At 37.0% G+C, this 15,830-nt stretch overlaps 1 protein-coding gene across 1 annotated transcript in view; it reads right to left on the minus strand.

The window, feature by feature from the left end:
• Positions 1–15,830, minus strand: part of kdrl.S (kinase insert domain receptor like S homeolog) — a 184,386-nt gene that overhangs the window by 48,370 nt on the left and 120,186 nt on the right. The window contains exons 11-12 of the mRNA XM_041574719.1: positions 8,933–9,056; positions 1,690–1,801 (exon numbers count right to left, since the gene is read on the minus strand). Coding sequence (XP_041430653.1) covers positions 1,690–1,801; positions 8,933–9,056 — 236 coding nt within the window. The remainder of the gene's footprint in view (positions 1–1,689; positions 1,802–8,932; positions 9,057–15,830) is intronic.

Consider the following 15,830-nt stretch of genomic DNA (forward strand, 5'->3'; position numbering starts at 1 on the left):
TCAACAATAACTTTTCCATACGTGCAAACCTATGGACATCATGTGCTATGACACAGAGTAGAATGTTGGATTGGAGAGCAGAGTGGCAGATGGGATGGGAGGAGAGGGGCGGGGAAAGCAGCAGAGGGGAGTGAGCATGGACTAGGGGTAGAAAGAAGAAATTACTTGCCCAGCACCCCGTATAGTTGCATTCTAGACAGGTGCCTCTTCTGCCTATTCCTAATTCTGGCACTGGGTTCAACTCACAAACAAGATACTGGTATGAGACCTGTTATCCAACTGCTCTGGACCTGGTAAATTCTGGATAAAGAATCTTTCCATAATTTGGATCAGCATACTTTAAGTCTACTAAAAAATTATTTCCACATTAATTAAACCCAAGAGTATTGTTTTGCCTCCACAAGGAATTCATTATATCTTAGTTTGGATCAAGGTACTGTTTTATTATAACAGAGATAAAGGAAATCAGTTTTAAAATTCTGAATTATTTTAATAAAATGGAGTCTATGGAAGATGGCCCTCCCGTAATTTGGAGCTTTCCAGATAATGGGTTAACGATTTTAGCACAATGCATGTAGGCAATTCAATCTACAATTAACTATACATGTAATATCTAAATGTTATTGCCGTAATTAGGGATGAGCAAATTGTTTCACCTGATACTGATTTTCATGAAATTTATTTTTTTTTTTTTTGCAAGTGGCAAACATTTTCATGAATTGGCTTATCTGATTTGAAATGAATGAGAAAGCATAAGGGCTGAACTACATGGAGCGCCGTTGTCTCCATGCAGTGACATGCATGCGATGTGTCGGGTGTCCAGAAGATAACGGAAGTGAATGAGAAATTGCAGATAAGAACTACATATATCCAACTGTCGGATGAAGACGCAGCATGCCGCATTTTCATCTGACAGTCGGTTATATGTAGTTTTTACCTGCGATTTCTCATTCACTTCCTTTATCTTCTGGACATCTGACACATCGAATGCGTGTCATCACATGGTGACGTGTCAAACAAAGGTGCACCATATAGTTCAGCCCTAAGAGAGTGAAAAACTGAAATAACTCCTTGGCTATTTGAGATAAATATGTTGAAAATGTAATTTATATTAAAATTCGATCACAATGTAGTTAATGTTACATTTTTAACAATAAATAATTTTTTTTTAAATTTCATATGCTTGCCTTTTCAAGGGATGTCACCATGATAACTGCTACTTACACAAAATCTAAATTTTAGTTTAATGCACATGATTTTATATAGGGGTGATCAAGGCACATTTTAGACCTATTTTATTTATTAGGATCGAATAAAAGATTTTTTTTTTTAATTGTTCATGTCTCTATAGATCCTGTATTTTCCCATTCAACTGTTATATTCAGGACTTCAATTTTAGCCTTTCACAAGAACCTTTGTTTGGAGAAATATCACACAGGGGTAATAGTATGTCTCTTGCTCTAAGAAGTGTCATAAAAATTATTAATAAGGATAATAAGACATTGTCCTATTCATTTAAAGTATATATGTAAAATCACAACATGAAACTGCACTTTCAGGGTTATAATGCACCACAGTCTCAGGGAGAAGACTGGTGCTAGGGTATCATTTTCCACTAAAATGTGCTCTATTTTAATTTCTGGTTAGATGCTTCTGTTGTACTCTACTAGGATAAGCTGCTATTAGTACCTGTAAGGATGAAGTGCATAGCTCTCTTGTCTTTGGCTATCACATTAGAAGCTATGCAAAAGAATATTCCAGACTGATTGCTGTGCCGTGACGTAGTCAGTGTGCTCACAAGCTGCAAAAACACAAGGAAAACTCCAGTTAACCAGGACAGATACATTTAAATGGAACCCATAAAATTAAAATAGAACATTTGTGAAAATTTAAATATAATGTATTGCATATGTACTTGCACAAATGAATTTTGAATGATAGAAATATGTTTGTTTTGTTTTTTTCCATTGGCTGAAGCCATGCAAAGTAGTTTAGAGCTATAGGTCCAATTTTACATGGCTCATAACATATGAGCTTATTCGATTACACCTATTTTATACTTTAATGGGGGTGTAAAATGTGCACATATGGTTTATGTTCTTTATACACGCATAGGTTAAAAACCTTTCATATAAAAAAGGGTTGTTGCTGTGGAACAGTTGCTGGACAGATACCCTCTATATTGTAATTTCCAGCATCTTCTAAATTTCTGCTGTGCATAATGCTATAATTACAAAGAAAAAGGTACATTAGATAATAAGGGCCCTCCCCTCAATGGCTTACAATATATCAGATAGATTGACTGTGTATTGTTAAATTACACAACAAGCACATTTTTACTACAGACTGACCCTAAAATATAGCAAATAACCACTTGAATAATTTATATCTGTCATAGAGCACCAATTTTAAATGTAATATCTGTTTTTTAGAACTTAATTCTAGGACAAATAGATGAGCATCTAAATACAAATATTCAGGTAATGGTACAATTAGGGGGTTATTTATTAAAGAGATACTGACACCAGAATTAAACCTTTTTTACATCTATAGTATTATAATATGCAATATCCTCTTTGCAGGATACTTAGAATTTTGCCATAAAAGTATTTGCCTGATGCTTCACATTACCTATCCATTACCCATGTTCCTCTATGAGGGGGCTGCCACATTTGTGCAGCAGAAGTCCATTAGCTTTAGAAACTCAGGTTGGCAAGTTGGAAAGTCAGGTTGGCAAAAGGGACAGTTAGGTTGACAAAGTTAGGTTTAGAAACATTAAGTAACAATTACTTACAAGAACAGCCCTATCATCGAAAAAGGATCAACATAACCTATAGGTAACTTTAATGTACATTAATATTTTGAGTTGTTTTTTAGCGTCAGTATCACTTTAAAGTCCAAATGCAAAAAACTCGAAAAATGTAATTTTTTTTTACTATAAAATTCAAATTTTTCGTGAAAAGAAACCTAAAATTTTTTGAGATATATTAATCCTCGCGATTTGGGAAAAACTCTGTACGATTATGGATTTTCTCTCAATTGTTTTGTGTTTGTCCCCGATCAGATTAAAGCGTGGTTTTTTAAAAGAAAATAAGGTCCAATCTTGGATTCTACAAATGTAGGGGTTGTTCACCTTCCAAACACTTTTTTCAATTCAGTTGTTTTTAGATTGTTCCCCAGAAATAAAGACTTTTTCCAATTACTTTCCATTATTTATTTTACTGTTTTTCCAAAAAGTTTAAAGTTGAATGTTCCTGTCTCTGGTATTTCAGTCTGGCAGCTCAGTAATTCAGGTGCAGACTCTGAACTGTTACAACAGTAGTTCAGTAATAGTTGATACAATTAGTTGATACATTTCTCAGCAGCATCTCAGCTGCCTGTAATGAAACCAAGAAATTCTGCTCAACAGGGACAAAAATAAGAAACGTATCAACTAAATGTATCAATTTAGAACAGTTTACAGGATTGGCGCCCCCCTCCCAGAGCTGCTTCAGAAGGCGAAAAAAGACACTTGGCACTTCCATATTAGAAAAACGGTCACATATAGAAAATGGTAAGTCATTTGAAAAAGTAATTATTTCTGGTGATCTATCTGAAAACAACGAGTTGTTTGAAGGCGAACCACCCCTTTGAACAGGTGACCAGTAAATGCTACCTGCTATGGACTACTGCTACTGGGCAAACTCTGTTCCTTTTATTACAAAACCCCTTAAAGTCTAATGTGTTATCAAAAATAAAATAAAACATTTTTACAGTTCCTTTTCTGGTCAGTAGGTGGCAGTCTACAGTATAAAATTCCTAAGCAATTTTGGACTGTGCAAGGAAGGTTTTATTGATGGAAATTGATATATAACAATAATAATAATGCCATTGTGCAGTGCGAAGAAATACTTAGCAACATGATCTCTCTTTTTTTAATTAAAAAATGAGCAAAAGAAGCAGCATGCAACGAAAGGAGAAAAAATGAAGTTCAGATATGCTGTTCACATATGAGTCAGACGTACCATAGAAGTGTATACCGGATTAAACTAATGTTGAATGTAAGCCATGGTGAGCTCAGAGTTTCAAAGCTTAAATTTAGCCAGCAGTAAAGCCTCTAGTGATATATGGCAAACATTCAAAAATTTGCATACACATGACTGAAAAGAGTAATAAGCTGGTACAACATGAACAATTGTGTACGGATGAAAATGACTTAATTGAAGCAGCTGCTATATATATATATATATATATATATATATATATATATATATATATATATATATATATATATAATATAATTTTTCATCTACATTCATAGAACAAACAAGCAAAAGATTGGACTGGCCTTGCAGGATACCATAGAATCTTTTAGTGGGCCCCAAAGATAGTTCATCACTTTTATTTTAGAACAATACAGTATATTTTGTATCTAATAGTTCCAACAGTGGGGTGGACTTCAGTTTCTCTGGTGGGCCCCATTCTCACACTAGGGTCAGATTTAGAAGGATCCAGGTCAACGTGTCTATATGTTTTTGGAATTTTAAAGTATCCGGAGAACCCACATAAAACCAACAGGTACTGTATGATAGTATAACTGTTGGTTGTGACAAGGGATGTACCAAATCCAATACAGATATAGGATCCATTATACGGAAACCAGCTCCAAATTACAGGAAGGTTGTCTTCTATAGACTTAATTTTATCCAAATAATCCAAATTTGTAAAATTTCCTTTTTCTCTGTAATAATAAAACAACACCTTCTACTTGATCCAACTGAGATATAATTAATCCTTATTTGAGGCAAAACCAGCTTATCGGGTTTATTTGTTGTGTAAATGATTTTCTAATAGACTTAAGCACTGCGTATCTTGACAGCGCTATATAAATAAATGATGATGAAATGATAATGACTTAAGGAATGAAGATCCAAGGTACGAAAAGATCCATTACCCGGAAAACCCCAGATCCCATGCATTCTGGATAACAGGTCCCATACCTGTATTTAGATGTGTATTCTGTCAATCCTTGTGCTTTTTATAAAATTTGAATTCTGACGAATCCTTACCATTCAGTAAAACCATATCCAACCGTCTTTCTTAACCTTATTTTCATGGATCCAAATTTGGTTTGGCACCTGGATTTGTTGGTTCAGACCCTGTTATGGACCTTGTTTAATGTACCACTTTAGGAGAAAATATCACTGTATTTGGGTTCATATTGACCAACCTTAAACATCAGTGGAACACATTTTTGGGACCCAGTTGTAGGTTAATCTGCCTTGAGGTCATGCGGTTTTAATGAACTTGACAACTGAAGGCAACGCGTATTATTTAGAATAACTTTTTCATATTCTGTATCCTTAGCCATAACAACACAGAACACAGTAGCTGATTTTGCAGTTTTAACGGACAGGCGCCATCTCATGAGCCTTTGCTGTATTTTCTACCTGTATGCTAATGTCTTCATCTGTTAGCTGAAGACATCTTTGTGATTGGTCTGTTTTTATCCAAAAATATCCAAAATTTGACAAAAATTCTTATGAACCCAGTCCCCCAAGTGGCACTGATTTCTGACACTGCCTGCATTCCTTACACAAAAGAATCCAAAGAGATGCAGCTGTATATAAACCTCATAGACTTTACCCAGATGTTCCTCACATGTTACTGAGATGTTTATTCTATATATGTTGGTTCAATGCACAGCACTTACATTAAATGCCAACATTGTTTTATGTTAAACTTGACAATGTTTTTATGTTCCTCAGGGGAACATTAAAAGGTATTTAAGGCCAGAGATCTTGGGTAATGCAGGAAGGCTGGAGGCCACAACTTGGAAAGAATTGACAACAGAATCCATGAACCTCCATGACCCACATTCATATCTAGCATAAATACACATATGTCACATGCATGCACATAATGAGCAAGCCTGGGGATTTGCTTTTTATGAACATGAATTTTGTTTCAACATGGCTGCCTGAACCTGGAGTTCCCTCCTGGTGCAGGCACAGAGCGCTCACAATTGTGGATTTCTACTCTTGGTTAACACAGAAATATTTATAAAATAGGTGCTCTCTACAGCTTTGCCAGCTACTGTATCAACTTCTAACATCTGCTCTGTAAATGAGAGGAAGAAATCAAATGTTAACTCTGACTAACTAAATAAAAGTTGCCTTCAAAAACAATAACTTTTTTGAAGGTGAAACAATATGACTGGGGAGAATTTCGTGATTACATGCATTGTGTACCACATGTTGTATTAAAAGCAAAACACTTGTACCGAGGAGGTAGAGCTTACTGCTCCCAAGAGCACACTTCTCTCTAGGAAGAAAGCAGGACAGCCTGCCACTTACTAACACTTTACAGCTCCTCGGATGACCAAAGGAGTGATATATTATGTCTTTTTTATTTGCCTTGTTCTGCCGGTACTGATAAATAGGTGCCCTCGGAGATGTTTCAAAATCACTAGGTATGAAATGTCTGGAATGCTGGAATGGAACAGGAGTGAGAACCATGTAAGAGTGTGAGTCCTATGTGTTGGTGTAACATAAAAAAAAAACTACAGACTGGGCCACATAGAAAATTTTTTTTGCTAGGTAAACCAGTAGGCAGGGGCCTATAACTGGGAGCAGATCCAGCTAGCAGATGCTTTTACACAAATGTGAATTATAGTAGATATACTAATAATGTGGTTTATTACATTTTATTCCATTCCAGGCAGAATAAGCCATTGCATACTATTTTTACAATAATAGAAAAGCTATGGTACCTCTATGGGCTCTGGAATGAAAAGCTAGAGAGATATGGGCAACACTTTAAAGGCAATTGTCTTGTGGCAGTGCTGAATTATGCAACCATTATTTTGTGTCACTGTGTTTACAACAGAGCAAAGCTATGGAAAAACCTATAAAACACATCTTTATAAACAGTGCTTAGTAATATCACTGGTCCTTAGTGATGTCACTTGTATCATATGGCTCATTGAACTTGCATATACTAATAACAGATTGGAATTCCGTGACCTGTATAAAAGTACTTGACCTGCAGCCCCGAAAATGGTCATTGAACTCCTGTATGTCCTTTAATATCCTTATAATTTACTCTTTAACAATAGGTGAAATAATATATGCATAATTATAATGTGTGTGTGTATACTCATTGGTTCTGGACGATATTGAGTAATACTTAAATCTGCACAATGTCCTGTCATGAAATCCCCTTTAATGTGCTCCTGTAACAGTTTTCAGTTGATCAGTTCCCTCTGGCTAATGGATGCCTTGCTTTGTAAGGAAATTTAAATGGTGAGCTGAAGACTGAAATATATTAATGGGAGCTTCATTATACAGAGATACCTTTAATTAGTCAGATCTTTCCTGCTTCTGACTTGCTCTAAATTCTGAGTGATTTCAGTTGTGTTGTCATGGTTTTCTCTTAAATTATCAAGCGGTAGTAAAATATACTATATACCAACATGAGCACAGATCCATTGGAACAAATCATTGGGTTCAGGAATCTTCTGAATTTACTGGAATATGTTCCTTGGCACTTGTCGACCATCATTTGTCACTGGCTGCACAGGAAACCAAAGCACATTCTAGCAATCATCACATTGCATTTTTTTATTTTGAAATGCACAAGAAAAATATTTTGGGGCAAATTCACTAAGATGCGAAGTTGCGCCAGGCGCAACTTCGCCGCACTTCGCCGCACTTCGCCAGGCGTAGTTTCGCCAGCGGTTTGCAAATTCACTAAAATCCGAAGTTGCGCACAGGGGTAGCGTAAGGTTGCGGAGTTGCGCTAGCGTTGTTTCGCTATATAAAGCGAAGTTGCGCTAGCGAAGGCTAATTTGCATATTAGCATACGGCGCGAAATTCAAATTTCAATGGAGGAACACGTATCTGCACTACAAATGCCTAGAAAACCTTCAAATCTGCAAATAAAAATTTAATTTTGCCCTACACATGTGCCCACTGTCTAGGTAAGTTGCCATGAGTCAGGAAATGTAGGGGGGAGGAAGGGGAGCCCCAAAAATTTTTCGATCTTTTTCAGCCTATCAGCCATCATGTAGAAAACACGCCAGCGTTTTTTGGGACTTAGAAAAAATGTTGACTTTTTTTTAAACAATCCCTATCTACTCTATTGCGCTTCGCCAGGTCTGAGGTGGCGAAGGAAGTCTAGCGTAAAAGGTAGCGTTCGCTACACTGCACTAGTTAGTGAATTTGCGTAGTTTCGTCGCTAGCGAAGATTCGCCTGGCGTAAGGTTGCGAAGTAACACTAGTGAAACTACGCCAGCGTTCGTTAGTGAATTTGCGCAGTAGCGAAAATGCCCAACGCTAGCGAATTAACGCTAGCGTTCGACGCTTCGCGCGTTAGTGAATTTGCCCCTTGGTCTTCAGATTTCCTATAGATTTTGATGGAGCTATCCCCCAAATAAGATTTGGTCAAGCCCCTATTACACAACTCAAGGTGTGAAAATAGTAGCAGGGTGCATTTTGTAGGGGTACAGGGAGCGCAATCACAAGTGGTTTATTAGGGGAGTGTGGGCCAACAAGGAGGGAACGATGCTCCAAATCTTACATCATGGCCAATGGGTTCCTAGTTAGGCCACTGCCTAGTATATTTATCTCAGCTGGGTTTCAGCTGGTAATGATCTTTTTAAGGATAGTCTTACTGTATCTGCAGATTTTAAGGAAATCCTGTGTGTTTTCATGGTTCCATGGACTTCAGACAACTCTAATGTCAAATATTTCAACCATAAATGTAGAAAAGTCATGTAACCCACATATTCATTTCACAAATGAGTGATATTGTGAGAAGTATTTATCTGAACATGACCTGTCCCACTCATGTTTTTTGTAGTTAGACTACAGAGTAATCTTAGCAAACTTTGTCAGTGCAGCTGGAACATGAGTACAGTAGACACCTCAGTGCATTTCATATCTTCACCTACTTTATTTTTTGTCTTCCCCATAATGCTTTCCTCTATCACTGGGCTTGTGTCTGAAATAGACTGGTTTTTGCGTGAGATTTCAGGTATCACAGGAATCCTTGGAATGGCATCATTTACTGTACACCTAAACAGAATATACAGACCAGAGTTAGAAGTATGTATAGAGAAGAGGCAGTGTGGCGTATATATTAAGAGACTTTTTAGGACAGGTTTAAATAAGAGCAAGGGAAAATAAAATATCTACCAACTAAAGCAAATTTTCACAAAAAATGTTTTTTTAGTCTATATTTTTCTGAAAGTAATATTGGCAGAGATTATTCTGCATAGAGAATTTTATTTATGCACATACATGTTTAGTGCTGAGAACCATGATTGCTCTGGTATGGGCACAAATGTAAAACAACTTTGAAACACTCTCCTTGGTTAGTTAAATTATAACTAAGAGATGTAGCAGTCTGGCTTGAATTTGAACCGATAATATCTCAGCAAGTATTGTTCAGAAAGAAATTCAATGTAAGGCATATATTCCTTTATCATATATAATTAGGTGCCCACCCAAAATAAATGTAGAATATTAATGGCCACTTATAGATGCAGAAGGAACAAGAGTGAATATGGAAGTCATAGTTTTAATTCTTGATTCAGAAAATCATCACAATGCTAAAAGATATTTATGGTATGCTATGTAAAACTAGTCTGGATGACTTGGATATACTACTTTTAGATCTCTTACATAAAGCACATTTAGGGGCCCATTTACTTAGTTCGAGTAAAGGAATAGAATAAAAAAAAACTTTGAATTTCGAATGTTTCTTTTGGCTACTTCGACCATCGAATTGGCTACTTCGACCTTCGACTACGACTACGACTTCGAATCGAACGATTCGAACTAAAAATCGTTCGACAATTCGACCATTCTATAGTTGAAGTACTGTCTCTTTAAAAAAAACTTCGACCCCCTAGTTCGCCACCTAAAACCTTTGTTCCCAAGTGTCTCATATTGCCATCTTAAATATATAGTGTCTATTACAACAACTTTGCAAATTGTTCTGATCAGTCTGTTACCAGTTACCAGACTTTCCTGATTCCAACATTCAACATTTTAGTAAGAGTATTAAAATATGTAACAGTGATTTTCTCATTGTATATATAGGTATGGAACCTGTTATGCAGAATGCTTCGGACTTGAGGTTTTCCAAATCAAATACACCTTAAGACTACTAGAGTATCATTTAAACATAAAATAAACCCTTTAGGATTGTTTTGTTTCCCAAAAGGATTCATTGCCTCTTAGTTTGGATCATGTAGAAGACACTGATTTATTATTACAGAAAAAAATTAAATAATTTTTATTAATTTGGATTATTTTAATTAAATTGAGTCTATGAGAGATGGCCTTTCCATAATCTAAAGCTTTCTAGATAACAGGTTTATGGATAACGGATCCCATACCTGTACAAGGATCAGAAAGTGTGTTTTCAATAATGGCATAAACTGCTTTTACTTGACCTGAAGGTCTTTACTCAGGAGAATGGATGTATTGTAATATCACAGAATTAATAATAGCCATATAATCAACAAACAGACATCTGATTTTTTTGATAAAGAATATGGTCCACATGGTACAATGAACTGTTTTATAACATATCATCTTTTAAGACACAACATGTCTTTTATAATGTCATATAATGTCATATATCAAGCCTAGACCACATAGCATTTTCCTGATTGAGACTGATTACTAGACTATTGTTTTGAATACACTGAGTTATAATTGTTGGTGAAGTTAAGGGTGTATAAATATATACTTCAGAGCAGTGAACCCCAACCAGCAGCTTGTGAGCAACATGTTGCTCTCCAACTCCTTGGATGTTGCTCCCAGTGGCCTCAAAGCTGGAGCTTATTTTTGAATTCCAGACTTGGAGGCAAGTTTCAGTTGTATAAAAACCAGGTGCACTGCCAAACAGAGTCTCAATGTAGGTTGACAATCCACATAGGTTCTACCAAATGGCCAGTCACAGCCCTTATTTGGCACCCCAAGAACATTTTTCATGCTTGTGTTGCTCCCCAACTCCTTTTACTTCTGAATGTTGCTTACAGGTTCAAAAGGTTGGGGATCCCTGCTTCAGAGAACTAATGGTTGGTGTGACAGTCAGAAGCATAAGTGCAAGTCAGGGATTTGAGAGGAAGCAAAGTTCCACTAAAGGATAACAATGGAAACAATCAGGATCCCTGTAGGCTTTAACAGAGGCAGAAAGAAGGAGAGGAAACCAGACAAGACCAGGAAATAATGCCTTGCATCATGCCCCCAGGAATCACTCTCCAGCTTCTGTAAGCAAAAGATAAGGTTGCAGTGCTCACCAGCACAACTGTTAGCCTTATTCTACACATGCAACAGTTCTCTTCAAAGGAAATAAACTTTAATTTGTTATTTCATTAATTCCACTAATCTCATGCATGTTTAATTAGAGGGTGCCATGTTATGTTTTGGCAAAAGGAGTTTCCCTAACCTTTGGCCTAGCTGAGTCTGCATTAATATTCCAGGGGCTCGCAAGGTCTAGTAATTTATAGCAACCAATCAGATATCTGTTTTTAAATGCTACATAGCATTGTGTTGTTATGGGTTACTAGACTAGTAACAAATACAGAAGTTTTATTATATTTTACCCCCTAGTCCTCTACTAAAAGGAAGGATGTTTGGTTCACTTTTCTATGGACTCCCTATGGACTAAATTATGAAACATTTGTACTTATTCAACATGAATTTTGTGCATCTGTGAAAGTATTTAGTGACCCATTCGCCTGCAGAATACACTGAGTACCCAGTAAAGCTTTTTACTGGAAAAGTTATTTTGCAACAAAAACTACTACTAGTACATACTAGTAAAAAATACATTATATATATATATATATATATATATATATATATATATATATATATATATATATATATATATATATATATATATATATATATATATATATATATATATACACACACACAAATACAAGAGTCCTCTGCACTCAACCCATTATTCATTTTTCAGTAGCAGTATGCACAAAATGTCTCTACCCCAGCCTAATGGTTTTAAAAAATAGTGGTGAGCACAACGTTCCCTTGTTTGTTATAGTTTATACAGGAGCAGTGTCCAGCTCCATGTTGTAGCTCCCACCCTTTCCAGCTATAGTCCATCTGACTATAGCTGGAAAGGGTGGGAGCTACAACATGGAGCTGGACACTGCTCCTGTATAAACTATAACAAACAAGGGAACGTTGTGCTCACCACTATTTTTTAAAACCATTAGGCTGGGGTCTAATAAAAGGGCAGCCAAGTTTGGGAGTTTTACTTTGAAAGCAGCTAGTAAGTTGCAGGTAAAACTTATTCCCTTTGTAAAACGTATAATGAAGCAATAGAATTCTTAATGAATCAGATAAAATTAAGCATAGGACTGGCCAGATATGGGATGACTTTGAAGTAGTTGGCCAGCTTAAATATATTGCAAAATATGGACAAACAATCCCTGTTTTGTTTAAAGGGTAAGGCATTTTTCAGTAGCACTATGCACAAAATGTCTCTGTCTTAAATATTTTGATAATGGGTTGAGTGTAGAGGACTCTTGTGTTTGTCTATATGTATTTTGTGGTCACAGCCTCATTGCACCCCCGCCTAATGGTTTTAAAAACAAAAAATATATATATATATATATATATATATATATATATATATATATATATATATATAATGTAACCTTTAAAATCCTTTTATTTATTCTAAATACATTTTAACTCTACATATCATTATTATTTTGCTTCCTATGATGTTTTGGCATTCTCTACTCAATAGACATAGTGAGAGACACAGCCTAATAGGGAATTAGGTTTAGTGATTTCTGTGAACCAACGTGTGGGGATCCAGGTCACTGTACAGAGAGTCTGAGGGTGCATCTATCCAGTGTGGTACGCTATCTCCACAGCAGTGTCACAAAGTGCTGGCTCTGAAGAGCAACGATGTACCTGACATGTATGTGTATGTTTGGATTCCACACAAAGATGGAGTGCTCTACCTCATGCGATGTATCCTTTCGGATCAGGTGCTTCTAGTAGTATTTGATACAACCTGCCACGGGTCAGAAAATCAATTGCAGGAATCCAATATACTGCAGCACGCTGCAATTTGTATAATAATCAAAAGTGTACTTTATTGCCTCAAATGTGAGCAGACATGTGGCAACATTTCGGGCCTCGCAGGACCCTTTCTCAAGGCTTGTTTTAGTTATTTGTGGTTTTTGAGTTTTTTAGCTTTTTATTCAGTGGCTCTCCATTTTGCTATTTCAGCCATCTGCATGGCCGGATTTACTTAATGGGCGCCCCTAGGCCCACTGCCGTTCGTTGCCCCTGTCGTCTTCCCTTTATTAGTGCAAATTTTCATCAATGGGGATTGGTGCATGGGAAGGTTAAAAATGAGTTTAAAAATCCAGCACGTTCCAGTGTTTTTGGACCAATGTGGGTGTGGTTGGGAAGCATGCTGCCCCCCTAAAATCCTGCCGCCCTAGGCCCGGGCCTAGGTGGCCTTTCCACAAATCCGGGCCTGGCCATCTGGTTGCTAGGGTTCACATTACCCTAGCAACCCTGCATTGATTAGATTAAGAGACTGGAATATGAATAGGAGAGGACTGAATAAAATGAGTAATAAAAAATAGCAATAATAATACATCTGTAGCCTTACAGATAGTTTTGCCACCCGGCCGGTATTTTACCGGCCTAGCCGGTAAAACACCAGCCAAGGCCGGGGCCGGTATTACAAATTTACCAGCAATGTAGCTGCCGGTAAATTTGTAATACCCTGAAAAAAAGCCCATGGCCTGCCCCCAGCCTGCTCCAAACTTACCTGTTTCCTGGGCTTCTTGCCAAATTCGTGCATATGGCTCCGCCCCCTTTGACGTCACGACCCGGCCAGCCAATAGCGCGTCACGGTCCTGCCCCCTTTATCGTCACGGCCCCGCCCTTCTAACACTGCCCCCTCCACCTGCCGGTATATATTATTTTAAAAGGTGGCAACCCTACTTACAGAGCATTTGTTTTTAGATGGGGTCAGTGACCCCCATTTAAAAAGCTGGAAAAGGCCAAAAGAAAAAGCAAATTAATTCAAAAAATATAAAAAAGAAAAAATGAAGGCCAATCGGAAAGTTGCTTGGAATTATCCATTCTATAACATACTAAAAAGTAATCACCCCTTTAAGAGAACAAAGCCCGTTGCTGTTTGTTTTGTTCAAGAACCATCTGGCATCCAATTCTTTTGTCTAGTCAAGCAACACAAGTGAGGTGTAGTTGCACAATACCATTCCTTCACCCATTTAAGTAGCAGAGGCCCATCCTGTGGAGAGAGGGTCAAATGTAATCAGTGCTCTGGCTGTTTCCTAGCGGACAAGGTCTAGTCTAGCCTAGATGGGGTTACAACTACGGATAATAATGATAATAAAACACTACATAGCCTGATCATTGCTGGTGTCAAAATGTTCCCATACCAATCTTTTACAAATCCCTTTGTTTTCAAATTTATAACTTTCTATTAGAGTCCCATAATTTTGTTTCATAGATCTGTCTGCTCATTTCCAACAATCCAGCACTCCATCTGTTAGAATTACACAGCCAACAAACAATCTTTTTCTCAGGTACATTACAAGGAAGCGGGAGGTCTCGAAACAGCAGACATTGTTTGCTGAACGTGAAATAAACTTTAATTCTGCTGGAGAGTTTGCTTCTTGTATAATCACTTTATTGACCAAGAACACACACTCTATTCAAATAAATAAGTCTCAAGCCAAGCGTGCAATTAGCAAGGGACTTTATATCGATTGAAGGCATCCAAACATTTCAGGAGCAACCAATAAAAAGCAATACTGTATCCACATCCTGAAAAGAAGAAGTGGGTTATTTTAAAATATTTGGGCATATTTTTATGCTCAAATATGCATATGTGTATGTGTTTATGCTCAAATATGCATATGTGTTTGAATTTAATTATACATGTTTGTGTGAACTCCATTATTTACACTGCATATATATGAAACTATTTTTAGCTAAAAAACTGAATTTTTGACCACACCAAGCCCATATTAATCCAAGCCACTAGTCTGCTTTATAGTATATCTCATGCCCTTCTGTTACCTTCAATTTGGGACCCTATATAAACATTGACACCATTCACATAATAGCAAAGGCAATATGGTAAGTACTATGTCATCAACTGAGACAATGACAATTGGTCATCCCTCACAGGGAAGGAAAGGAAAATGAGAGCTCTTAAGATTGCCATAGATGTTGAGATTTTTAAAAGATCCGATCATCATCGTGAGACCACTATCGTACGAATTGTCCATCAACTAAAAAGACCAATTTGCCAGGAAAACAAAGGGTAGCTGCCTGCCTGGCCCTGCAAACATAGATAGATTGCACTGGGACCGACAAAGATTTTTTAACCTGGCCGATCAATTTCCTGACAGATGTCGGCCAAAAAATCGTAAGATGTTCGATCGTTCGAATCCCACTAACCACACTTTCGTTAAAAGTGGTCGTTCGGCAAGAGAAATCTTTGCGTCTATGGGGACCTTTAGGCAACACCATGAATCACCCTCACTCCTCATATTACAGCAATGACACAGATATATAGAATTTTCATTTCATTTGTTTGATTTGCTGTCAGCGGCAAGATACTTCAATAAAAAATAAAGTGGGACAGCCTAAAACAGCTATACAAACTAAAACAATATTGGAGACAATTTGAAGCCCAATATGCTTTGTCCCTTTGGTGATGACATGCCAAACCTCTTAAATGCTGTCTCACAATAATGTCAAGTTTAACAGGTAAACAGGTTATATAATAGAATTATAACATAA

This window comes from Xenopus laevis, chromosome 8S (genome assembly GCF_017654675.1).
Source record: "Xenopus laevis strain J_2021 chromosome 8S, Xenopus_laevis_v10.1, whole genome shotgun sequence".
NCBI lineage: Eukaryota > Metazoa > Chordata > Amphibia > Anura > Pipidae > Xenopus > Xenopus laevis.